The following is a 25,590-nucleotide window of genomic DNA, read 5'->3' on the forward strand; positions in this document are numbered from 1 at the left end:
AGTGGCCACGGAAGGTGACGTGGACACGGAAGTGGTCGTCGTCTCAGCGGCGGCACCGGTGGGAGCGGGGCCCTGGGCTGAGAGTGCGGCGGGCAAGCGGACGGGTGGCGGAGGCCTCGCAGCGGCGGCGGCGGTAGCGGCGGCGGCGGCGGCAGCTTAAGGCGTAGGCGTGGTCCTTTGGGTGCGAATCCGCTGTGCCCACGAGCGGCCTCTCAGCCCTCTCTCCCCTGCCCGTCGGAGCCCGGGATCAGGGACCCGCTTAGCCGGCGTCATCATGACCAAGGCCGGTAGCAAGGGCGGGAACCTCCGCGACAAGCTGGACGGCAATGAGCTGGACTTGAGCCTCAGCGACCTGAATGAGGTCCCCGTCAAGGAGCTGGTCAGTAAACCCCCTCGCTCCCCGGGAGCCCAAATACTCCTGCCGCCGGCCCCACGAGGGCAGACCTCTCTCCCAAGCTTCAGTTTTCCGGATCTTTAAAAACTAGGTCTGGGGAGGGGGCTGCGGTCGACCCCAGTGTTCTTACTGAGATGTACACGTGTCACTTTGGCACAGTTCCAGAAGATAGGAAAGGTCTACCTACCCGACCCTGGGCTTTTTTTAGGAGCCAGGAGTGAATTTACTCTTGTTTTGGAAGCTCTTTCGGTGTCCAGCTTCGTGCTGGGCCTTAAAGTGGGAACCCACAAGAATGAATGAATGACCTGGTCCCCCCGGGAAGTAGGCCTCCAGATAGTCCTGGGTGTGGTGCCGAACCCAGCTTTTCTAAGAACCCTGCAATCACAGTTGGCTCTCGCAGCAGCAGCTCGGAGGCGGCCCTCCTTGAAGAAGAAAGTGAAATCACTTTGCAGGCCTGGCAAGGTCTCTCAACCCAGCTGCTCCGAAACTGTCGGGAATCTCGCCCTACCCTCTTTCCCCCCCATCCACTCTAAACCCATTCGGAAGCCCGAGGCCCTTGGGGACATCACGTGCCACGTTTGTTGCCAACATGGAGCTGTATCCTCTATCTGTGTTTTTCCAACTCCCAGCTCCCTAGCGCTAACATCTCCTGTTAGCTTCGCTTTGGATGACCTATGCTTTCCTTATTAACCGTTAAGGGAATTTGCCCTTGGCATCTGGCCTAATCTTCCCTCCGCTGTGGCCATGCAGTATGGTGGTTTGCGTGGCGTGCCCAGTTCATATCTTGGCTCCATTGCTCAACAGCCGAATGCCCTTGGCAAGTTAACTAGCTAACCTTTGTGTCTAGATTGCCTCATTTGTAACATGGCGTTCGTGGTCCCCATCCTCATATACCCCTGAGTATTTAAAATCATAATGTCAGATACTTGGGGAGGTAGTGAACATGCCAATAGGTGTGGCTAGTCTTCTCCCATCTTCGTGATACAGAAGTTTCTTAGGTGGCCTTGACTTCACTCTTAGGACCTTCTGAGATTTGGACAGTTCAGGTGGGCCTAGGATCCCTTAACTGAATGTTCCCCACCTTTCTCACTCCCAGGAAGGTGGCCAGCTACCTGAAACCCGGTTCCTCCAGGCATGTGATCATTACAGCATTGCCTTTGCGGGGTGGGGGGCGGGGGTCAGTTCTGCAGAGCCCCTGTAGTCTTGGGCACCACTGCGAAGTAGTGACAGGCTATGAGGGCCTTGTTTTCAAGTTGCTGTTCCCTGGCCCAACCCCTGCCCTCCCCCCACAGAAGGCACTCAGTGCCTATACATATTGGTGGATGGATGACCCACTAAGTAGAGCCTTACTTGACTCAGTTCCTGCCCTGAAACCTAATGACGGGCCAGTAGAGAAAATTTTTCAAGTGCCCCTGGGGGTTTTTGAGGGATCAGTTTTCTGTTGGACACGCTATGGTCAGGCCTCTCCTTTGCCAGCCTTCCCTAGATATTAGTTGACTGGCTTTTTTCTTCTTATCCCCAAGAACATTTGCTTTCATTCTTTTTTTTCTCCCCTCCTCAGGATCTTAACTATGAAGTCAAGGCTAGTCTCTAACTTGATATCCTCTTGTGTTCTGAATACTGGGATTATAGGCATGCCGTGTGTGTGTGTGTGTGTGTGTGTGTGTGTGTGTGTGTATTTTTAAAGGTTTTTGCTAGTTGTGGGAATATTTCTCTGGAAAATGCTTCATTGGCAGATGTCACCAAATCATTCCAGGTGTTGGCTTGACACGATTTTCTCACCTCTCTTTGTAGGCTGCACTCCCAAAGGCCACCGTATTGGATCTGTCCTGCAATAAACTGAGTACTCTACCGGTAAGACTGGCAAACAGCACTGAGTCCTGGAGCCCCTGAGTTGCTCTTCCTGTTGCCGGGGCGAGAGGTGACATAAAGTGTAATTTCAGCGTAGGTCTATAGACAGGGCCCAGCTAAATCTGAAGATGTTGGTGGGGACGGTGGAAGATGGAGTCAGGCCACTGAGAAGTGAAGTCAGCAGGGTGCTGGCTGAATCATTTGCTGGGCTCTCTCTTTTCTGCCTTATTTTAGTCTTTTGACAAAAGTGGTTTGCCTCTCTTGCATAAGGGAGATAGAAGCCATTGTGTCAGTTTGCTCTGCATTCATCCCTAGCATCTTGTTTTGTTTTGTGACGAGGTCTTAGGTAGCCCAGGCTGGTCTCAAAACTCCTGATCTTGCTGCTTCCATACCCTGAGTGTTGGGACTATTGGTTTGTACCACCACACCTGGCTGCTTTTGTGGTGTGTTTTTGCTTTGAGATTTTATAAACGGTGTGGACCAGGCTGGCTTCAAACCTGTGGCTTCAAACCTCTTGTGTTAGCTTCCCAAGAGCTGCGACTCAGGCCTGAGTCACCACGCTGGGTCCTACACCTCTTTAAATGAGGAACAAGAAAGACTGTGGTTTGATGGGCCTATCCTGTCTTTATCTCCCTAAACAAGGACTCAGAATTACTTGAGATTTGCTCGTTATGGGGCATACCCAATGTATATCAAGTCCTTTTGATATAATTTGGATTTTGGAATCTTCTGTTCTTTTTTCTTTTTTTAAGTATAAAAAATAATGTCATTATAACATTTTTGTATATTTATAATTGTATCTTGTTCATGTGCATGCCTCTCCATCCTTCCTCTCAGAGAACTTTTCTCTGGAGACAGGGTCTCACTGTGCATCCCAGGCTGGCCTCAGAGTCCTGAGTGCTGCGATTACAGGTGTAATAGCACCCAGCTGTTAGTTCACCTGTGTATGCATTGGCTTTCGTCAGCCTCGAGACTCCTCCTCAGTAGCCGTGCTCCCTCATCGGCAAGCCCTTCCCTGTTGTCAGTGTTGCCTCTTGCATCCTGTACTGTGGCCAGCCAGGCCTTGCTGGATTCCAGGATAGCCTCCTTTGGGCTCAGTCTTGGGGCGGAGTTCATTGGGGCAGTTTCTTCATTGGCTCATTAGTCTATCCCTCTTGGTGTTCTCCTGGGCTTCTCTTCTTGTCAACAGCAGCTCATTAAAAATGGTTTCAGGAGGTATTCTATGTCTAATTAAGGAAGGGCAGCAGCTCCTTGCAGCTTCACACCTGCTGTCCACAGTGCCCAGTAGTCACTCAGCACCTCTTAAGTGCACTTTCCGATCTGAGACTGTTCTGGTCTCTGTCCTAACTTCTCTCCTTTACTGTGTAGCACAGACCCACCGGTGTTTATGGACAGTGCCTCATTAGCTGAGTTGTATTGTCACTGTCAGGTGGCTGCTTAGCAAAGGTTAGTCTCAGGGAAGTTTTGCTCTGTGGTAAGAATGAGCCTGGTTGCAGAGGCAGGAGGATTGATGTGAGTTTGAGGCCAGTCTGGTCTACAGTGAGTCCAGGACAGCCGGGCTACACAGAGAAACCCTGTCTTGAAAAACAAAAACAAAAAAACAAAACAAAACAAAAAGGAGCCTGGCTTGAGTAGCATAGGCCCTAGGCATTTAGTTACTTATCCTAGCTCTCACTGAGCACCTGCACAAAGTACTGTGTAGGTGCCACAAAAAACAGAGACTTAAATTTAGTGCTCATGTACTGGTCCTTTTTATAAAAGCAGTATATGTATTTTTCTTTCCTTTTGAATGGATGTTGGGGGCGGGAATTGAACCTAGGACCTCAGGAATACACACAGCTTCTGTGTGTATGGGGCTAGGAATTGACCTTTGGCCTTTGTGCGTGCTGGCCAAGCACTCCACCGCTGGGCTACCCCCACATTCCCATTTGTTGTTGTTTGAGATGAGGTTTCGTGATTCTGCCCAGGCTAGCCTCTGACTGCACCAGCCTCCCTAGTAGCTAGGAGTACAAGTGTGTCTCACCATAGCCAATGTGAAATCTCCTGAAGGATGGAGGCAGGACACTGGGAGGGCGGGAAAGGCCCCGTGTCACACCAGGAGCGGTGTGGAGGGTGAGTGAGAATAAGAGGAAGGTTGGACACTTTTTCCCTCCTGATTTTTTGAGATGTTTTTTCTGTGTAACCTCCCTGACTGCCCTGGAACTTAGGTTATAGACCAGACTGACCTCGAACTCACAAAGATCCTCCTGCCTCTGCCTCCCAAGGGGATTGTGTGCATTTCTAACACTGATTTTGTGCTAAGCTGCCTTGCAAGCTTGTCTTGGTTAATACCGCCAGGAACGGCAAGTGTTCTCTCCATTGTTATTTGAGGGGAAGTAGCTAGCAAAGGTGGCGCTGGGATTTACACACAGGTGCTCTTGCCGTGGGGTTCCCTGCACCTTTATACCACAGTGCGTGAGCCCTGGGCCTAAGGTTTCTTTTCTCTCGGTCCTAGTCGGATTTCTGTGGCCTCACACACCTGGTGAAGCTGGACCTCAGTAAGAACAAGCTGCAGCAGCTGCCTGCAGACTTTGGCCGCCTGGTCAACCTTCAGCATTTGGATCTCCTCAACAACAGGCTGGTCACCTTGCCTGTCAGCTTTGCCCAGCTCAAGGTAATGCTCACTAGGGTAGCACAACCAAGTGTGGCCAAGGGCGTAGGGACTATGGGGGCATAACCCTGGGCAGGAGTGAGGGGCGGGGGTGGTGAAGCGGGACCAGAAATGCCACCTCAATGGCCCTGTCTCAGCTGGCTGTTCTCTTAGGAGGAACACAATTTCCTACTGGCTCCTTTTGTTCTATCTTGAGGGACTGTGTGTAAACCCAGGCTTAGCCGGCCTCTTTTTTCATCTCTATAGAATCTGAAGTGGCTGGATCTGAAGGACAATCCCCTGGACCCTGTGCTGGCCAAGGTGGCCGGTGACTGCTTGGATGAGAAGCAATGCAAGCAGTGTGCAAACAAGGTAAGCGTGAGGCTCCCAGGGGTCTCGCTCACATTCTCCCCTGGGACTTGCCTCTCCCTCTTCTTGTTTATTCTCCCAGGGTGCCAACAGCTCCATGTTATTAAAGCGCCCAGATGAGCCTGACAGGGAGAGGTCTGCGTTGCTTTGCTTACTTAGTCTTTATTGTTACTTAAGAAGATTCATGTATGTGTGCTTGCATGCATTTGTGTGTACCATATACATGCAGGTGCTCACCTAGGTCATAGGAGAGCACTGGGTTCCCGGGACCTAGAATTATTAGCTCTTGTGAGCTGCCTGATACGGGTGCTGGGAATTGAACCCACCTCCTCGCCAAGAGCCACAAGTGTGGGCTGGAGAGATGGCTCAGAGGTTAAGCACACTGACTGCTCTTCTGGAGGTCCTGAGTTCAATTCCCAGCAACCACATAGTAGCTCAAAACCGTCTATAATGTGATCTGGCCTGATGTACATGCAGACAGAGCACTGTACATATAATAATAAATAAATAAATCTTAAAAAAAAAAGCCACAAGTGCTCTTAACCACTGAGTCAGCCCTGGTGCATTTATTTTACAAGTAGCGCGGCTGTCTTCTTTACTGCATTCTTCCTTCAGAAACCACTCACGCTCCAATCTGGCATTATGTTAACAGTTTTATTTATTAGTTTATTTGTTAAAGGATTTGTTTATTTTTGTTTTATGTGTACATATTTTTACCTGCATGTATGTGCACCATATGCAGGCCTGGTGCCTGAAAAGCCAGAAAATGTTGGATCCCCTAGAATTAGATTTAAAGCCAGCTGTAAGCTGCCTGATGGATGCTGGGAAGTGAGCCTAGCTCCTCTGCAAGAGCAGCAAGTGCTCTTAACTGCTAAGCCATCTCTCCAACGTGGCGGCCAGAGGAAAGCAATTGCTTCCTGAGGAATACGCTTCACATCTTTTGAGACAGGATCCATCGTTGACTAATCAGGCTAGATTGGCTGGCCAGTGAGACCCAGAGATCCTCCTGTTCCCACCTCAGGAGCCCTGGCATTACAAGTGTGTGCGTTGCCCAGTGATTGTACATGGGTGCTGGGGCTTGAACTCAGGTCCTCCTGCTTGCAGGCAAGCTCTTTTTTCAGCTAAACTATCCCTTAGCCCCCAACAGTTGTTTTACCAGGACAGGAGTTAAAGCTATGACCTTTCTAGGCAGCAGTTTGGCCAGTAAAAATGTTAAGATTGAAAACCAACAATCTTGGTAAAGGCACTTACCGTCAGGCTTGATGACCCGGATCCCATCCCCAGGGAAAGAACTGACTACATGCATACCACTTTGGCACATTCATGACTCCTTTCCTCCCTCACAGAATAAATAACCCCTTTAAAAAAGGGTTAAGAGGCTAGAAAAGTGACTGAGAGAACTGAGCAGTTATGAGCACATGCTGTTCTCTCAGAACACCCAAGTTTGATTTTTCAGAACCCACAGAAGCTGCTCAAGGGGGATCTGACAACTTTGGCCCCCTCAGGCACGCGCGCACGCCGACACACACACACACACACACACACACCTTGCTTATTAAGAGTAGCATTGTTCCCCCAATAACTCCCACCCCAGCACTGGAATATATTGCTGCTGCTTTAGCCAAGCTGGAGTGGCTTACTGGACTATGTCTGGGGGTTTTGTGAACAAGATAGACTTAGTTTTACTGTAGGCTAAATATGGGTGAGAGGTCTCCGTGAACCTCAAAAGCAATGCCCTCCCCCCATCTACTCAGAGCTTATATAATCTCACTATCAGTAGTGCTCTTGGTTACAAGAAACCAAGCTAAAGGTAGCATGGCCAACCAGGGAAGGCAACATAGGAGCCAAGGCTCACATGGTCCATGAAATCCTATTGCTCAAAACCTGGCATTAATGAGCAGTCTCAATTCTAAAGACTCACATGGTGGCCACTACTTCCTCTGCCATACATGCTTTTAGGGGTATCTTGTTGTCTTTATGATCCTGGGAAGTAGGTGTTTTCCTTTTTGCCAACCTGTGGAGTCTCAGTACACACGTGCCATTTCTCTCTCCATTGAGCAGATAATGTTGGACTGTATGGAAGTGACCTGTGGAGAGGAGAATGTGGTAGAGTGCTTGCCTAATGTGCATGGAGCTCTAGGTTTGCGATTTCTTGGACAGCATAAAACCAAGTTCCATGGTACAAGGCCACAATCCCGGCACTTCTTGGCTACATAGTGTGTTTGAATCCAGCGTGGCCTCCATTGACACCCACTGATATTTCATAGCTTATGGCTACAGAAGTCATTTGTATTTAGTGCAGAGGCCTGAGACTTTGGGGTGCTGGGTGCTGATTACAAGTGGGTAGAGTTTGGGCCTTTCTCTTTGAGCTCTCTTCTGCTCAGAGGGCCTTTGCTCAGGTCCCAGTCGTGCCCTGGGCACACCACTCTGTCTTGACTTCGTCCTTTTGTAATAGAAATCCAGCCAGTTAGTTGTGTGCTCGGTGCCTGCGACCAGTCACACCTTGCCACTTACCTATGAACTAGACAGTTCCTGCTTCTGAAGGAACCTGCAGTGGCGGGGGCTTAGCTGGTGTGCTGGCTCATGCCTGTCGGGACTGCCACAAATGCAAGGCCACCCTTGGATACCGATCACGATTTTATCTCAAGAGACACAAACCAGAGGGGAATTTACAGTGTGTGAACAGGAGCGGAAGGAGAAGGCCTATGCTAGCCAAGGGAGAGGGGTCAGGAGGGCATGCTGGAAGGATTGCTGTCTCCCCAGGGGAACAGGGAGCCACTGGGTGGATTATGTGAAATCATCGCTATAAGGGTGATGTGAGCGACAGAACTTTTCAAAGATTCCAGTTGGTGTTGTGTTTTACAGGAAGCTTTATTTCTGACTGTTAATGAATAGACTCTGGTGTCTCTTCTACAGTGAAGGGTCTAATTTAAGATACAAAGATAGGGTAATCGCTCTTGGCTCAGTCCCACCTTCAGGGCCCCTGGTAGTCCAGGCTCCTGAAGTGAACGGTCTCCTGAGCAAACATGGGCTGTGAAGACTGCTACCTGAGTAGCTTAGAGCCTCCCTTTTCCCTTGCAGGTGTTACAGCACATGAAGGCCGTGCAGGCAGATCAGGAACGGGAGCGGCAGCGCCGACTGGAAGTGGAGCGAGGTGGGTGGCCATCCTTGTAGTCATCTGCGCTTCCTTCATCAGTCAGCAGTGCTAGGCTTCAGGAGAAGGACCTCTAGGCAGGTGCTGAGGAGCAGAGAGCTGGGTCACAGGCAGCACAGTGGCATCCCTGTTATCTGATGCCTTTCTCCATCCAGGCTTCTCCACAGGGCTACACAGCCAACAAGCAACTGCTTCTCACGTCTCTCTCTGAGGTGGCCATCCTCTGCTGGTAAAAAGGCACCTTCAGCATAGCTGGAGCCAGATATGTGGGTGCATACTCCTACCGAGTATCACTGCGTGTCACTAGTATCACTGTGAATTCAAGGATAACTGGGCTACACAACAAGACCCTTATCTCAGAACACAAAAACTAAAATAAAACAAAAACCCAAGTAAACCCCAAAAACAAAACAGATGACTGGAGCAGACCCATCCCCCCTTTCAAGTTCCCCTACCCCCCCTTAGGAAACCACCGTCCTTGGAGTTTTCAAGCCTGAGGTAGGCCAGCTGGCTGTGGTTCTTTTGCTGTTCTCTGTCTGTTAGCTAGTCCTCTGTGGGACTCTTCACCATCCTGTGGAGCCACAGCACCTGCTGGCTTGTCTTCACAGTTGTACTATCTCCACAGCTGCTTCTACCCCTCTGCTCGGGGTCTTGCTATGTCATGGCTGCCAAGACAACTGACTTTGCTGCTTTTGTCTACTCCTTGCCAGCACCAGGTCCCTAGAGGGTGGGTGTGGCCTGTTTTTGGCAGTCTCTGCCCTGCTGGAACACTGATGTTTGCTGGGAAAGGAGCAGTGGGAAGCCACTGTCTTGATGGTGCAACTGTTCAGCTCAGTTATAGATCACCGTAGGCTCTTACGCCCCAAAAGGGCATTTAACCACCATTGTGTGGTGTTCTGACTGTGGAAACATGTTGTCAGACTTGTAAATGGAAAATACATTTAAAAAAAAATATTTTTGATATTTATTTATTTATTTATTTATTTATTTATTTATTTATTTATTGTGTATACAGTGCAGGTGTACATGCAGGCCAGAAGAAGGGATCAGCTCACATTATAGATGGTTGTGAGCCACCATGTGGTTTCTGGGAATTGAACTCAGGACCTCTGGAGGAGCAGTCAGTGCCCTTAACCTCTGAGCCATCTCTGCAGCCTGGAAAATACATTTTTTTTTCTTTTTTTCTTTTCTTTTATTTTTTTTTGAAAATACATTTTTAGAACCCAATAATTTGAAAGTTGGATGCTTCGTGTAAACATGAATGAGCTGTAGGCCAACCTGAGCAGACCCTGTGCTGAGTAGCTTCTTCCTCAGTTAAGGTGGTGTGACTTTGTAGAAAAGCATTGCCCTGACTGTAACCTGGACATGAGCTCGTCCCCTCCCTCCCTGTTCCGAGTTCATCCCATAGAATTGGCCCCTCCACTGTCTCTTCCCTTTATAACTGAGTTCTAGGAGGTTCTGCCTTCTGTGTGCTTTTGTTCGCGCGCGCGTGTGTGTGTGTGTGTGTGTGTGTGTGTGTGTGTGTGTGTGTGTGTGTGTGTGATGTTTCCCAGGCTGGTTTCAAACTCCTAGGCTTATGGTCTCCCACACTCAGCCTCCTATTTAATTATTTACTGTGTGTGCCCATAGTACACATGTGGAGGTAAGAGAACAGTCTGTGGGTATCTGTCTCTCCTATATGGGACCTAATGATAAAACTCAGGTCATCAGGCTTGGTGGCAGGCACCTTTCCCCAATGAACCATCTTGCCAGACCACCATACCTTTCTTGGGCTCACTTTGTATTATACCCATATCTAGAAATAAATATCTCTCTCCCTGCCCCCCCCTCTCTCTTTCTTGGGTTCTCTTTGTATTATACCCATATCCAGAAATAAATATCTCTCTCCCTGCCCCCCCCCCTCTCTCTCTTTGTTTCTCTGTGTAGCCTTGGCCCTGGACTCTTGTAGACCAGGCTAGCCTCGAATTCACAAAGATCTGTCTGCCTCTGCCTCCCAAGTGCTGTGATTACAGCACTTAATCTCTTAATAAGAATTAATTCCAGCACTTGAGAGGCAGAGGCAGGTGGATCACTGTGAGTTCGAGGCCAGCCTGGCCAACAAAGTGAGTTCAGGACAGCCAAGACTACACAGAGAAACCCTGTCTCAAAAAACTAAAAAGAAAGAAAAAAAAAGAATAAACCCCCAAGAGAAACCTTTTTCTGAGGGGATGTTTTTTGACAGGGTTTCTCTGTGTAGCCTTGGTGCTCCTGGACTCACTTTGTAGACCAGGCTGGCCTCGAACTCACTGAGATCTGCCTCCTTCCCAAGTGCTGGGATTAAAGGTGTATGTCACCAGGCCCTGCCGAGAAACTTTTTTTTTTTTAAGGGAAACTTACTTGGTCCAGGCTGCCCATCCCCTCACTGTGTAGCTGAGGGAAGCCTGGAGCATGCGATCCTTTGCTTCAGCTTCCTGAGTGTTGGGAGTACACTTTTTATACAGATTCTCCCTATGTAGCCCAGTCTAGCCTCAAACTCATAATCCTACACACCCCTTAACCACTCCTGCACCCTCCGTGCTACCTGGATCTTCTTCAGTTCCTGTGTGGCCTGAGGCATGAGGGAGAAAGCAGGTGGCTCCACACCTTAGCCAGGCAGGCAGCCGAGCTGCGGGGGGCTGTGTGAGAGGAGTCATGTTTTGCATACTGTGCTACAGAGGCAGAGAAGAAGCGAGAGGCCAAGCAGCAAGCTAAGGAAGCGAAGGAGCGCGAGCTGCGGAAGCGGGAGAAGGCGGAGGAGAAGGAGCGTCGGCGAAAGGAGTACGACGCCCAGAAAGCTTCCAAGAAGGAGCAGGAGAAGAAGCCCAAGAAGGAGACAAATCAGGCCCCAAGTAGGTTTGCTTTCCGTTTTCAGGGTGCCGCAGGGCTGGAATGGTGGTCTGTGTCTCTGTGCCCTTAATGTCACCAGGGCCTGTCGTTGAAGATGGGGTCACACTTACCAGCAGGTGAAGAGAAGGTGGGGAACACTTAGATAGTTTTTGTCTAAACTGGGCCTGGTGGTGCCTGGGAGGTAGAGACAGGAAGATCAACGCATCCAAGGCCAGCTTGGTCTTCATAATAAGTTCCAGGACAGCTGGAGAGACAAGTAAGACATTGTTTCCGAAGCAAGCAAAAATCAATTCTCACTGTAGTTTTCTGCCTAAAACTCTCAAAGGTTTGTGCCATGTGGGGGACACTGGGTGGTAGTGGGGCACATCTTTAATCCTAGCACTGAGGAGGTAGAGGCAGGCAGATCTCAGTGAGTGCAAGGCCAGCCTGGTCTACAGAGAGATTTCTAGGACAGCTAGGGCTACACAGAGAAACCCTATCTGAAAAACCAAAAAACACATAAAATTAAATGCAGTGTGGAAAGCTGGGCGTGTTGGCATGGTCCTAACTTTGAAGTAGAGGCAGGAAGGTTATAGGTTTGAGGCCAGGCTGGGCTGCAGTGAGAACCTGTCTCAAAAAAGAAGAGAGGAGGGGGAAGTTAGAGTGCGTTCATCGTGGGGGGGGGGTTTGAGGGTATGTGGAGGGTGGGGGATGGGGATATGTGGGGGTGGGGGGGAGGGGGAGGGGGTGGGGGAGGGGTGGGGGGTGGTCTTCGACACAGCAGCCACCTATGCGCGTCCTTGTTCCTAGTAGTAGTTGCATGTATGGTGTGGTGTGCCTTTAGCTGCTGAGTTTGTTTTTTGAGAAAAGGTCTTGAAGTAAAGCCTAGGCTAGCTTAGAGTTTGTGATCCTCCTGCCTCCAAAGTGTTGGGATTACAGGCATGAACTACCACACCTGGCAGGTATTTTTCTTTCTTTAGAGACTGACATTATTTTGCCACAGACTTTGTACATTTTTTTCTTTGCACTAGAGCCCAGACTACCCTTAGACTTCTTGTGATGCTTCAGGCTCCTGAGTGCTTGGATTACAGCCCTGTGCCATCACACCTAGTTTATACCTTTATATAATAGTGACATCTGTGATGTTAGTGGTTTGGACCCATCTCCTTAAGTGGGTGGCAATCTATCCCTTTTGGATACCCCTGATAGCACTTCCTGTGTCTCTGAGGGCCCCAGTCTTCTCCCTGGTACCAAAGAGAATAGAAGGCCCTGAGGACTGAGCTACAGAAGACAAGCAGAGTGAATCCTATTTTCTTTCTTTTTCCCCTTAAGACAGGGCTTCTCTATGTAGCCTTACCTGGCCTGGAACTCACTCTACTGTAGGCCAGGCTGGCCTCAAACTCCTGCCTGCCTCTGCCTTCAAGCACTGGAACTAAATGCTTGAGCCACCAGGCCTGGCTGTGGCTTTATTTCTTGATCAGTGGAACCCCATCCATCTAAGACCTACAGGGGTGTGCTGACTAGGCCTCTGATCACAACTGTGCCTCGGGCCGTGACAGTGCGGACTTAGTGGAGGATGTTTTCAGTATGTGCTCATAAACTTTAGTATGTATTAGACTTCTCCGAGCATCCTGTCGAAATGCAGTGAGTGAGTCAGTAGGTCCAAGACTCTATTCCTAACACACTCCCAGAATACGTCAGTGTGGCCAGTCTAAGAACTGTCCTTAGAGACCTGGGGAGCACTGCATTTCCGCCTCTGAGTAGCAGGGGATTTAGCTCTAATTTAGATGTTCCTAAAATGTCTACTCAGGACTTGAGAAGAGGGGCATAGATCTGTATGGATTGTAGAGCTGCTGTCCACAAATTGACTTCTTTTGTCTCTCCAGAATCTAAGTCTGGCTCTCGCCCTCGCAAGCCACCACCCCGAAAACACACTCGCTCCTGGGCTGTGCTGAAGGTGCTGCTGCTGCTGCTGCTGCTCTGTGTAGCAGGAGGGCTGGTTGCATGCCGGCTGACAGGGCTGCAGCAGCAGCCCCTCTGCACCAGCGTGAACACCATCTACGACAACGCCGTCCAGGGCCTGCGTCACCATGAGATCCTCCAGTGGGTCCTCCAGACCGACTCCCAGCAGTGAGCCCGTCCTCAGCACCGCTGCCTCCCAGCCTTGGAGCTTGGATTCCTATGGAATTGGGTTCTGCTGGACACAACCTTTTTTTAGCGTCAGACCTACCTGCCACCATCCAATGGCTGCTGACTGGCACCTGAGATCTCCCCTTTGTAGGACTTCTCTGTTCCTTGGGGCTCCCTGGTGGAATGAGGAGAAATGGAGAGGGGGGAGAGTTACCTGCATGCCTAAAGGAATAGGCTTAGGGGCGGGGAGAGAGAAGACACAGGCTTTCTAGTTACACAAAGCTGGGCAAGACAAGTTCCTTTCTACTAACTGGTCAGCTGTCACTACATTTATACTTTTGTGTGTCATGAACCCTTTCTTTCATTCCTCCCCGGGTAACCAGGACAGACTGGAGGGCAGTGTGACACGGGGGGTTAGGGGAGGAGGAGTACTTGGGTAAATCCAGCCTAAGGTGGGGAGGGTAGAGTAATACGCATCCTTAAAGATCTCAGACATTCGAGCGCTTATGCAGTGTACAGAATGTCTGGCTATGAACATAACTTCTCTGCCATTGGTCCAGTGTGATGCTTTGAGGCAGGAAGCTGTCCTTGACTTGTCTACAGAGTTCTGGCTAGTCTAAGGCAGAACCCAGCTCTCACTCCAGTTTTCTTCCTTTTCTTGATGTCATTTGGCCTTCTTTGTAATAGCCAAAAGGACAAACTCACACCAGACCTGTCTCAGCCAAATTGTGTCTGTTGTAATAGACAGTCTTGCCACACACATCAATAGATCTCAGACCATCGGGGGCCTGGGAAGCGCCTGTGGTACTTGGCCTCAACCGAAATGGCTTCTATACAACGGCAGCAGGCTGGCTGGGTTCCTTGCCTCAGTTTAGAGCATAACGCCCCCATGGCCCGGAAGCCCAGAGGCAGGTCTCTGCAGAGCTGCATCTGGACAGCTCCACTAGTACTGGGTGTGATGAACCCCTCAAAGGCAGCCTGGAAATGATTTGTCAAACAGCTTAGCGTTGATTCTGGACCTGTGACAGAAGGGAAGGAAGGAAAGGAACACTGGCAGCCAAAGCAAACAGTCACATGATGGCACTGCAGAGTGGTACCTAACTGAACATTAGCACAAACAGGGCAGCACTGCCTGCCTTTCTGCTGCTCCAGAAAACATTCTTGCCCCCTTTCTTTGTTCATAACAGCTGGATGAAGGGATTAGAAACAACTGCCTCGGTGCTTATTCGCTCAAAACTCCCAACTGCAAGCTTCTTCCCTAAGGGAGCAAGGACTTGTCATAGTTTAGACAGTGTAGCCCTAGTGGCCCATCTGGATAGCTCTGCCACTCAAAACTGTCCTGACACTGGAAGAAAGACCTTTGTTTTCTCCTCCCCTCCCAGCCCCCGCCCATAGTTCTGCCATGTAGGTCCACACCTTACTCAGAATCACTACACATTCCTATAGTCTTCCTCCAAGCTCCAGAGCCATTGGTACAAATGCTTTATTGAGACAAAATACATACTACATATGGTGACATCATGAAAACAGAAGTCAGCCAAGTCATAGTCCCCTGGCTGGTTGAGGCAGCTCAGTGGCTGAGCCTAGTCCACAGGCAAGAGTTCACTCTGACTTCGAGATTTGATGCTTATTCTTTTGATTTCTACAATTATTAAATCCGTGTCTGAGTGGTCTGCCTTTCTCTTTTGTGTTGTGAGGGTCAACTGGGGCAGTGTGGGATGACTGACTCTGGCATCTGGTGTGCTGAGAATGGAACAGTAAGGTGGCAGTAGAGCCAAGTGTTTCAGCTTTCTCTGTTTCCAAAGATGGAGATTCACACCCAACCGTACCTAGGAGGTACAGTTCCAGCATCTCTGCTGTCAGGTGCCAGGGTTGGGAAAGCTTTCCTCCTGGAGCTGTGAGGTGTCAGTCAACACTGTCTAAGATGAGATCTGGTTGCATTGTGGTCATCTGAAGGTAGATCCGCCTGGATAGTTCCGGCCCAACACGGCGAGAGGTGGATGTTACACCTTCCCCACGGCGTACCTGTATGTCAGCCAGCAAATTCTGGCATTCTTGCTCGGACAAACAGCGTTGATAAGCCTGGAAGTCATAAATCATGCCTTAATACCATACCACCCGTTCATGGCCATCCCTTGGTTCAGGAGCCAGGATAGGAGGGTAGTAAGGTCAGGTGGAGGCAGGAGAACCTGTGCTTTCTCAGGCCAGCCACACTGCTGACCTACATTCCTGGCTCCTCACTAAAACTTCCCTCAAGGATGTTTGGAGAGCAAAGTCACCCTTAGCAGCATACCTGCACCAGGAGCCATGGTGAGGGATAGGCGCCCACGATAGCGCTGGCCATTTCCAAGCTGACTCTGTTGAGCTGCTGAATCTGCCGCCTCCAGATGAATGCAAGTCCCCTACCAGCTCGGTCCACTTTCTGCCCTCCAGCCCAGTCTTTCTCCAGGTAGAAGGAAAAGCTGGTTTGATCCCGGAGCTTCCTGCACGGATACCATTGAGGACCTGAGTTCCTCTCCTACTTACTTGTCCCCATAACTGTGGACTAAAAAGTTCTCCAGTGACCTGGAGGTAGACTCATGTGTCACATTGGGCCAGTTTAAGTCTCTCTTTGTTCTCCAGCATAGTGTTGGGGACGAGTTCCCTTAAAAATTGCATTTAGTGGGGCTGGAGAGGTGATGACTCCGCAGTTAGGACCCCTGACTACTCTTCCAGAGTACCAGATTTGATTCCTGGTGCTCACATGGCAGCTCACTACCATGTGACTACAGTTCCAGAGGATCCAGTGTCCTTTCCTGCCCTCCTTGGGCACCACACACATAGTGTACACACACACATGCAGGCTAAACACCCATACACACAAAAAGAAAAAACTGCATCTGGGTCCTGGGGGAATAAATGAGTGGGTAAAGTGCTTGCTACATCTGTAACCCCAGCCTACAGGGAGATGGGATACGGAGACAGTCTCTGCAATCACAGGCTGCTATCCCTTCCTACGCAGTGGCAAAGGAGTTCTTGAATCCTTCCATAAGAACCTGTGCCTCAGGTCACTGCCTCGTGCATACACACATATACACACATGATTAAAAAGACAGCCCTTGCATCTTGCCCTTTTTAGGAAAGAAGGCATCGGGTGTTTTGCTTTGTTTCCTTCTGTTGAGATGGGGTTGTGCTGTCCAGGAGTAGGCAGGCACGGGGGACTGGGTTTGGGGCAATTTGGAGTCTATTTCAGGTTCTCACTTGCTTAGAGCAAATGAGTTGTTTAAACAAATCAATCCCAGGTCTCAGTTCTCACAATATAAAGTAAAGCACTGGGACAGGGTCTCTTAGTTTTCAGTTCTTTCTAGGATCACTCAAGATTTGGCCTGAATGAGCCGTGGTAATCCAGTATCAACCTAGAGAGTACACTTCATCTAAGTTAGAATATTTTTATAAAGGGCTGGAATTGAGGTCCTTCCTCTTTTTTAGATGTATTTTTATTTTATGTTTATGGGTGTTTGCCTTCATGTTTATATGTGCATCGCTTACTGCCTAGTACCCTTGCAGGCCAGAAGAGAGTGTTTCTATACCTTGGAACTGGAGTCACAGACAGTTGTGAGCTGCCACGTGGGTGCTGGGAACAGTCTGGGACCTGTGCAAGGGCAGCAAGTGTTCTTAACCACTGGGCCATCTCTCCAGCCCCCCAGATTTGAGGCTCTTGCCAAGAATCTCTAGCGTAAAATTGGCTTCTGCCTCATGACATATCCTGGGCTGGTGACAGAAGTTAGGAGAAAAACACATTTTCTTTTTGGTTTTTCGAGACAGGGTTTCTCTGTGTAGCCTTGACTGTCCTGGACTTGCTTTATAGACCAGGCTGGCCTTGAACTCACAGCGATCCACTTGCCTCTGCCTCCCGAGTGCTGGGATTAAAGGCGTGCGCCACCACCCAGCGAAAAGCACATTTTCTTGGGCTGCAAGAACCAAGGGAAAAGCTAGACCTGGTGTGGAGGGACCATTTGTCAGGTCACTCACTTGAAGGGCGCTTCAGCCACAGCCTTTGTGAACGCACAGGCGAAGTCAGCCAGCTCTTTCCAGCCTTGCACGATCCGAGCCTGGGCTTCTGTATACAGCTGCAGCTCCACCAATGCCTAGAAACCCAAAGGCAACAGCAGACTTGAAGAGTGGAGAGACTGGTTGGAAGTCGTCTTCTCAATGCTCACCGAAGCCACACTCAACCTCTTGGCCCCATTTACCCCTCTATCTTACTCAGTCCATGGCTGAAAGCAGTGCGAGTGTGCCTTTTATTCGGTCTCAGTTGGAAACCTGGCTGGATACCCAGTGGGCGCTCACCTGGCCCGCGCAACAGGAGGTCCTTACCTCTTCCATGTCTACCCTGGACACCATGGGCCTTGTGCTAGACTCTTGGCTCTGCTGCTGCTTCTCTTTGGCCCGTTTACTTGCCGTTCCTGATTTCCTTCTCCTCGATGGATTCTGAGCTCTGGAGCAGAGGAAATTAGAACAGCCAGCCCCACACTGAGCCCAGGCAGAAGTGTTGCAGGGCAGTCGGCCAGCATAGCCCTCGGCTTGTCAGGGACACCATCTTGGAGAATGCCTTGTGGCCAGGGTGAACAAGCTCCCCTTAAAAACCCATGAGCTGCCCCTTTAAGGGGGACGTATCCATACCTGAAGCATTTCTCCTGGTCCACAATCACCAGTGACAGTGCTTTCCCTGTCCTTGCTGTGACATCGGTTACAAAGCCCTGAAGTGTCTCCTTCCCTTTCTCAGTGCTGCCAGGACTTCCCTGCATGAAGTGGTAGAAAGGGGCATTAACACTGGCTCCTCAGGGAGCGGCTGGCACTGGCCCATGCCTCAGTCCTACCGCCTGGCCCCGCCGCACACCTGCTTTAAGTTGTAGACCATGGACGTGAAGGCTTCTGCCAGGAGCAACACTAGGATCGTCGGCTCGTCCACCCACTCTTCTCCATCCTGCTAAAGACCCCAGAACACAGCACAGGGAAGGTCAGCGGGGGGTGGGGGTGGGCTGGATCTTCTGGGTGAACGGCCCTATGTAATAGCCTTTCCTTCTTGAATGAAGTCATGGTGGCAAAAAAAAAAACCAAAAACCCCACCTGTGATCCTGTCCCTGCCCCCTCAACTGATGGTCCAGTGCCGGCCCACTGCATCTCAGAGACAGAATATAAACAGGATGGGTAAGATGCTTCAGTGGCTAAAAGTACTTGCCACACAAGCCCGCTGTCCAGAGTTTGATGCCTGAGTCTGATGTAAAGGTGGAAGGAGGAAAATGCGTAAAGTTGTCCTCTGACTTCCACACACACACACACACACACACATACACATATACACAATAATGATACATATTTTTTTTTTTAAACTAGGAGGTGGTGGCACACACCTTTAATCCAAGCTCTCAGGAGGCAGAGCTAGGCAGATCTCTACATTCAAGGCCAGCCTGGATGACACAGAGCATTCCAGGGCAACCAGGGCTACATTGAGACTCCTGGATGGATGGGTGGATGAATGGATGGATGGATAGCTTCCATAAATAGAAAAGACAATTAAGAAAGGCATGGTGGTGAACACCTTTTTTTGTTTGTTTTCTTTTGTTTTTCAAGACAGGATTTCCCTGTGTAGCCTTGGCTGTCCTGGACTCCCTTTGTCGACCAGGCTGGCCTTTAACTCACAGCAATCCACCTGCCTCTGCCTCCTGAGTGCTGGGATTAAAGGCACGCACCCCCACTGCCCAGCTCGTGGTGAACACCTTGAATCTCAGCACTTGGGAGGCAGAGGCAGGTGGATCTGAGCTTGAGAACAGGGCTATATAGAGAGACCCTGTCTCAGGGGAAAAGAAAGAAAGAAAGAAAAGAAAGAAAAAGAAATCGCTGGTGCTAGAGATGTAGCTCAACAGTGTTTGTCTAGCATGCGTGAGGCCCTGGGATCCGATCCCAGCACCACAAGGGGAAAAAGAGAAGAAAATCATCAGAGCGAGGGCTCGGTCAAGCGATGGTGGCTTCAGGGCCAACCACCCAAAACAATGGAGTTGTGAAGAGTGACTTGGAGTGACATTTGTGCCATTTTCCCTGGTCACTACAACTCCTACCACAAGGGTGCAGGTGGAGGAGCTCCAGGGTCAAGTTCCAGCTGTGACCCTGAACTAAGCATTCACCTTCTCTGATCCTCTCCTGGACCTGTGAAGTGTGGAGGATCACTCTTCAGGGCGGCTGTGGCAGGAACACGAGAGAACGTGCAGTGCCTTCAAAAATAAGCCGCTCTAAGGATGTAAGGGGTTTCGCTGTTTGAGACGGGCTCTCATTATGGTCTATCTCTTTATAATAAGCCAGGCTGGTTCCAAACTCACAGAGATGCACCTGCTTCTGCCTCCCACCTGCTGGGATTAAAAGCGTGCCCAGCCATGAATATAGCTTTGCTCATAACACAAGTTAACTGTGTAGGTGACTGTCCTAAGTTATTGAGAAAGTTACGAGGTCCAAAAGAGAGGAAAACAAATATCTCAATGTTTCGTTTCCAAACTCATGAAGGGTGGAGTGTCTGGATTCACAGACAGAAGGAACGGTGGGGACAGTTAGTATAGTAATGCGGGGAGCCCAGGCTGAAGGATGGATCTGTGCCGTGGGCCTACTAGATGCTAGTGCCAGATTACCTCATTTAGACCCTCCCAACAGGGGAGAGAGATGATGTTACCTATGTCCTCGCTCTACAGCACAAAGGCGCCCTGTGACCTGCAGAGCCCAGCACTCAAGCCATGGGGCCAGGACTCAAACACGGCTGCTCCATCCCAGAGCCCAGTTAAAAGAACTAGGAATTTCACACAAATTCTCTTCCCCTAGCTGGGCTCGGTGGCGCACCCCTGTAATCCCAGGACTTGGGAGGCAGAGGCTGACAGATCATTGTGAGTTCGAGGCCAGCCTGGTCTACAAAGTGAGTCCAGGACAGCCAAGACTAGCACAGAGAGACCCTATCTCAAAAAACCAAAAAAAAAAAAAAAAAAGAAAAGAAAAGAAAAAAAGAAAAACCCTAGGAATTTCACACAAATTCTCTTCTCCTAGTTGGGCTCGGTGGCGCACACCTGTAATCCCAGCACTTGGGAGGCAGAAGCAGGTGGATCTCTGTGAGTTCAAGGCCAGCCTGGTCTACAAAGCGAGTCCAGGACAGCCAAGGCTACACAGAGAAACTAACTGTCTTGGGGGGAAAAATCTCTTCCCTGTCCCACTCTGCCTAGATATCGCTTGATTCCCCCAGGCCCTTGGGCTCCCAGCTAGGAACCTGAGTAGTACACTGGTGACCCTGGCTCAGAGTGACTAATTCCCAGGACTGCCCATTATAGTGTCACCAGGTGTCCACTATACCTGCACCCTTCTATGACAGACCACGCTTCTCTGAAGTCCCTCTTCTCTATTCTTCTGGATTCTGCTAACCGCTTCCTGTCCTCATCCCTCCACACTTGGGGACAGTAACAGCTATGCCACCGAATCTCAACCAGGGGCAACGCAGCACTTTATCCTGCAATGCTAAGGGGTGGAGGGAGGGGAAGGAGAGCCTCCGGCCAGAAGCTCTTACCTCTACCAGCTCTGTCCTCCTCCTCCTCCAAGTGATACTTTGAGGTACGGCCTGGGCTTCAATCACACACCTGCACTCCATGGACTGCAATGCTCCCAGGAGCTGGCCCCCACCTTCCATCTGTAAAAGCACTGCAATAGATTGGAAAGGGCTGGTCACGGAGGAGTCCAGGACACAGACATCCGGGCTCAGGGGGAAGCTGGAAGCTGGAAGGACCTGGGTCCAGCACCACGACCATGTGTTTCATGCATTCCTCCGGCCTCTGGGCTTTCAGCTCGTTGACCACGGGTGCCTCTTTGTTCCTTTCGTGTTGTTTTGGGGTGTTTTCCTTCCTGGCTGTTTGTCTCAGCTGCCGGCATCCCTGAGAGCCTCTTCTCTGGACTTTCTGACTCTGCTTGGTTCTCTTCTTGGGTAGAGGGACGTCGCGATTTGTTTTGGTTACCGCCGACTCACCGCAGGTCGACCCGTAGGCTGGAAGCTGGGGGCACTGACGGTCTAAGGTAGAGCCCTCATCATTGGCTGGACTGTTCTCTAAGGCATCACGAAGAGGAGCATCAGGGATCCTCGGCGACGGTTGCTTTTTCCACTCACACGGCACGCCTGCATTATTTTGATGATTGAAAAGAGTTTTAAGCGGGGAGCTGGAGCGCTCAGGGCTCAGCTGCTTGTTCGTCAAAAACTTCCATGTGATTCTCTCAGCCAGGGGGGCAAGTAGGTCTTCATCCTCACTGTCACTGCTTAGCACTCTGACTGGCCCTGGCCCTGCTCCTGTGGGGGCGTCGTCAGCTGCATCTGGGCCAGACGGTGGATCTCTCAAGGCTGGTGATGGAGGGCAGGAGGCCTCGGAATCTGAGGTGACAACCACTACGTTCTTCTCCTTCCGAGGCTGATTGCTGCCAGCTGAAGACGGCTCCTTCTTCAGAAAGGCAAAGGTGGGCAATTCCTCAGAATCGCTCTCCGTGGAAAGCAGAGAGAGGGATAAGTTTCTCAGAGCCATCCACACAGTAGAGCTATCAAATTAGTTACCTAAACGGAGAGATGAGACACACATGAGACCATTCAAGCTGGCCCACTAGAGGTGTTCATGAGGCCTTCTGAAGATAAACATGTTAAGAGAATCAGAAAGATGGGACATGCTGCGACACAGTGAGTCTGGAACCCACAATGGCCACACTGGTACACTAACAGAATTCCTGCTTCAAAACCTTTCTAGGTCATGGTGGGCTATCTTCAAAATACAGTTTCTATTAGAAAGCTTTAATAGAATAATTACAAAACTCAATATTAACCTCTTGCTTATCTCTGCATTTGATATAGTTTTCTGTTTGTTTGTTTTTTTTTTTTTTGAGACAGAGTTTCTCTGTGTAGCCTTGGCTGTTCTTCACTCACCTATAGACCAGGCTGGCCTCGAACTCACAGCGATCCACCTGCCTCTGCCTCCTGAGTGCTGGGACTAAAGGTATGTGCCACCACACCCGGCATAGTTTTCTGTTTTGTCTTTTTGAGACAGCCTCATGTAGCTCAGGCTGGCCTTGAATTCATTTAGCTGAGAATGACTGTGAACTCCTGATCCCTCTGCCTCACACTCACACATGCTGGGATTACAAGTGTGCTCAGTGATTCCAGATTTGACATTTAACAGCGCTGGGCGTGGTGGACCATGCCTGTAATCCCAGCATTTAGGGAGGCAGAGGTAGGCAGATCTCTGTGAGTTTGAGGCCAGCCTGGTCTACAAAGCAAGTCCAGAACAGCCAAGGCTACACAGAGAAACCTTGTCTCGAAAACAAAACAAAACAAAACCATAAGAACCCAAAGACATTTAAAATAATTTTTATCATTTAGTGATCAATTTTTTTTTAAATTTAAAAATATTTGTGTATGTGTGTGGGCATATACACACCCAAGCTATATGTGGTAATCAAAGGATTACTTTCAGAGAGTTGGTTCTTTCCTTCCACAATGTAGGCCTGAAGATTGAACCCAGGTCCTCAGGCCTGGCAGCAAACACCTTTATCCTTTGAATCATCTCATTGGCTCCTAACACGGAGATCTTTCAAAAACAAAACAAAAAAACCATGCTGGTGCTGGAGACAGCTCAGCAGTTAGGAGTTTATACTGCTCCTATGGAGGACCATGCCCAGTTGCCAATACCCACGTTGGACAGCTCTCACAAGCACCCGTAATTCCAGCTCCTGGAGATCCAATGCCCTCTTCCACATACACATATAATAAAAATAAACAAATTAAAACACAGGCTAAATAAGATGGCTGAGCAAGCAAAGATGCATGTCTCCTAGCGTGATAAGCTGAGTTCAGTTCCCAGAACCTACATGGTGGAAGGAGAACTGGCCTCCAAAAGTTGTCCTCTTAACCTCCACATGCGTGCCTGTGCACACGAGCACATTCGAGTGTGCACGTACATACACAGTGGGGAAAAAAATCCTTATAATTCACACAAATAGTGTATACTATTTAAAAATACAGTTTAGAAGTTGGAATAGTAGTTCAGTGGTAGAGGGCTTGCTTAGGATGTACAGAGCCACGAATGGATTGAATCCCCAGCATTACAATTAATAGGTAAAGAAATAAACCACTCACATACAGATGAATGAGGTTTAGTATATTTGTGTTGTGTAACCAGAACCATCATCTAATTATAGAATGTCCCATTGCCACAAAAAGAAATCCTTTATAAACTGGGCATGCTGGTGCACAGCTGCAATCCTACCTCTGGGGAGGCATATAAGGATATTTTGAGTTCAAGAACCAGTCAACATGACATAGCGAGACTGTCTCAAAAGCAGGAGAAACTCTATAACCATTAAAAAAAAAAAGTCATAACAGAGAGAGACCTTGTCTCGAAAAACTGAAACAAAAACCAAAAAAACAACAACAAAATCCCAAGAAAACAACCAAACAACAACAAAACAAAACAAAAAAACCCAGCCATTGTCCATTCTTTTTTTTTTTTTGGTTTTTCAAGACAGGGTCTCTCTGTGTAGCCTTGGCTGTCCTAGACTCGCTTTGTAGACCAGGCTGGCCTCGAACTCACAGGGATCCGCCTGCCTCTGCCTCCCGAGTGCTGGGATTAAAGGCGTGCGCCACCACACCCGGCTCCATTGTCCATTCTTTCCCTCTCCCAGAACCTAACAACCGAAATAAAATCTGTTCTCTATGGACCTCTGTATTCTGTATATTTCATATAAGCACACGGCATGTGCCTCTAGTGACTGGTCTTTCCCGTTCATGCTTTGAAGGTTCCTCTGTAGCAGTGCTATGCACCAGTACTGCCTCCCTTTTTAGAGCTGATTAATATTCCACTGTGTGGCCACGCCACATTTTGTTTAGGCGTTTATTGCTTGATGGATAGTTAGCTGGCTTCCCTTTCTTGGCTATTATGAATAATCCTGCTACATTTACGAACAAATGTTTTGAATGGGTATGTTTTCACATATCTCTTCTATGTACACTGAAGCCTGCCTGGAATTGCTGGGTTACAGGCAAGAGTCATTCTTTCTTTTTGTTTTTGTTTTTCGAGACAAGGTTTCTGTGTAGCCTGGGCTGTCCTAGACTCGCTTTGTAGACCGGGCCCTTCTGTCTCGGCCTGAGTGCTAGGATTAACGGCGTGTGCCACAGCGCCCAGCAAGAGTCATTCTTTCCACAGGATAATCCTTGCAACCTTCCTGGATCTCAGTTTCTTTACCATAATACCAATAATTTAGGTCTGTCGGAATTAATGAAAGAGTGCATCTAGAACCAGTTTAGCCCAGAATCTAGCTGAGCCTCATCCTGGTCCCTTTCTAGGCTTCTGGTGACTCCTGCAGAGGGACAAATGTCCGTACCGACCACGCTCCCCCACTCTGAGGCCCGTGATCCATCAGAGGTCCCAGCCACAACCCTCTGCAGATCCGCGCTCACCTACTGCAGCTCCCGCCACTCTTTGACTTGTACGCCGGACCCGGAAGTAGATCTCCCGGTAGCGGAAGCAGATTTCCCAGCCAGGAAGCGAATGCGAAGCAAACATGGCGTCGGCCGTCCTTTCGCTGAGTACGCGGGCAGCAGGTAGCTCAGCGCTGTGGCTGTTGCGGGGTGAACTAGCAGGGAGGCTGGGAGATGGAAACCGGATCCCAAAGTAAACCCTGGCTGCTGGGGCAAAAGTGTCGGACTCGCGACCTTTGTAGGACGAGTGTCTGCGGTCACGTGACACGTGGTGGGCGGCGCTGCAAGGAAGGTGGGAGTGTAGGCTGAGAGCATGCCTTGTCCCCTCTGGGGTTAAGTGGATCCCTTCGTATATGGGGAAGACTTAAATTTTAAAAAGTTACTGGAGCCATTCAGCAGATTTTCAGGACTTAGCGTTTTCCCCTTCCTCACTTTTGAGGTAGGTTCTCTGTGTATTTTGCTGTCTTAGTTCTGGAATACCAGGCTTATATGACCGTGACCCACGCTTAGGTCTGCTGAGACAGTTATGAGTATCAGCATAAATATCATTTCTAACCCCCTGTAAGTTAAGCCAGTGAACAGGTGAGTAACTTAGTTGTAATTGTGAGTAGTGCTGTGAAGAGGCTTAGTTTAGGGGGTCAAGGAAGTCTCCCGAAGACGTAACAATCAAGATCAAAAAAAAAAAAAAAAAAAAAAAGACAGAC

General features: G+C 49.4%; 3 protein-coding genes across 4 annotated transcripts in view; 2 read left to right on the forward strand and 1 right to left on the reverse strand.

Annotated features, from left to right (window-relative positions):
* Positions 1-15,044, forward strand: LRRC59 (leucine rich repeat containing 59). Its single transcript, XM_084749000.1, has 7 exons — positions 1-379; positions 2,189-2,248; positions 4,740-4,898; positions 5,142-5,246; positions 8,325-8,397; positions 11,091-11,264; positions 13,128-15,044. Exons 1-7 carry the CDS (start codon positions 275-277, stop codon positions 13,373-13,375), a joined length of 924 nt encoding a protein of 307 aa, XP_084605126.1. The 5' UTR covers positions 1-274; the 3' UTR covers positions 13,376-15,044.
* Positions 14,831-25,000, reverse strand: EME1 (essential meiotic structure-specific endonuclease 1). 2 transcript variants are annotated; one of them, XM_084748981.1, is made up of 9 exons: positions 24,866-25,000; positions 21,164-21,973; positions 20,948-21,078; positions 18,251-18,337; positions 18,034-18,152; positions 17,728-17,848; positions 17,383-17,498; positions 15,665-15,854; positions 14,831-15,453 (listed from the first exon to the last, which is right to left on the reverse strand). In XM_084748981.1, the coding sequence occupies exons 2-9, from the start codon at positions 21,942-21,944 to the stop codon at positions 15,277-15,279; spliced, it is 1,722 nt and encodes a 573-aa protein (XP_084605107.1). In that variant the 5' UTR covers positions 21,945-21,973; positions 24,866-25,000; the 3' UTR covers positions 14,831-15,276. The 2 variants fall into 2 exon arrangements, with proteins under 2 accessions (XP_084605107.1, XP_084605106.1); XM_084748980.1 differs by having other exon boundaries at positions 18,251-18,340.
* MRPL27 (mitochondrial ribosomal protein L27) overlaps positions 24,903-25,590 on the forward strand; it is a 6,291-nt gene continuing 5,603 nt past the window's right edge. Inside the window, exon 1 of the mRNA XM_084749003.1 lies at positions 24,903-25,009. Coding sequence (XP_084605129.1) covers positions 24,970-25,009 — 40 coding nt within the window. The 5' untranslated portion in view covers positions 24,903-24,969. The remainder of the gene's footprint in view (positions 25,010-25,590) is intronic.

This window comes from Acomys minous, assembly GCF_964271855.1.
Source record: "Acomys minous genome assembly, chromosome: 12".
Taxonomy (NCBI): domain Eukaryota; kingdom Metazoa; phylum Chordata; class Mammalia; order Rodentia; family Muridae; genus Acomys; species Acomys minous.

Excerpts from the sequence above, each read along its gene's own strand:
- LRRC59 (XM_084749000.1), top strand. The coding sequence starts at position 275 with ATGACCAAGGCCGGTAGCAAGGGCGGGAACCTCCGCGACAAGCTGGAC. Across the intron at positions 2,249-4,739 it reads ATAAACTGAGTACTCTACCG|TCGGATTTCTGTGGCCTCAC; the intron begins GTAAGACTGGCA and ends TCTCGGTCCTAG. Across the intron at positions 5,247-8,324 it reads GCAAGCAGTGTGCAAACAAG|GTGTTACAGCACATGAAGGC; the intron begins GTAAGCGTGAGG and ends TTTCCCTTGCAG.
- EME1 (XM_084748980.1), bottom strand. The coding sequence starts at position 21,944 with ATGGCTCTGAGAAACTTATCCCTCTCTCTGCTTTCCACGGAGAGCGAT. Across the intron at positions 21,079-21,163 it reads GGTCGTGGTGCTGGACCCAG|TGCTTTTACAGATGGAAGGT; the intron begins GTCCTTCCAGCT and ends AATCTATTGCAG. Across the intron at positions 17,499-17,727 it reads CCAGGGTAGACATGGAAGAG|GCATTGGTGGAGCTGCAGCT; the intron begins GTAAGGACCTCC and ends TTGGGTTTCTAG.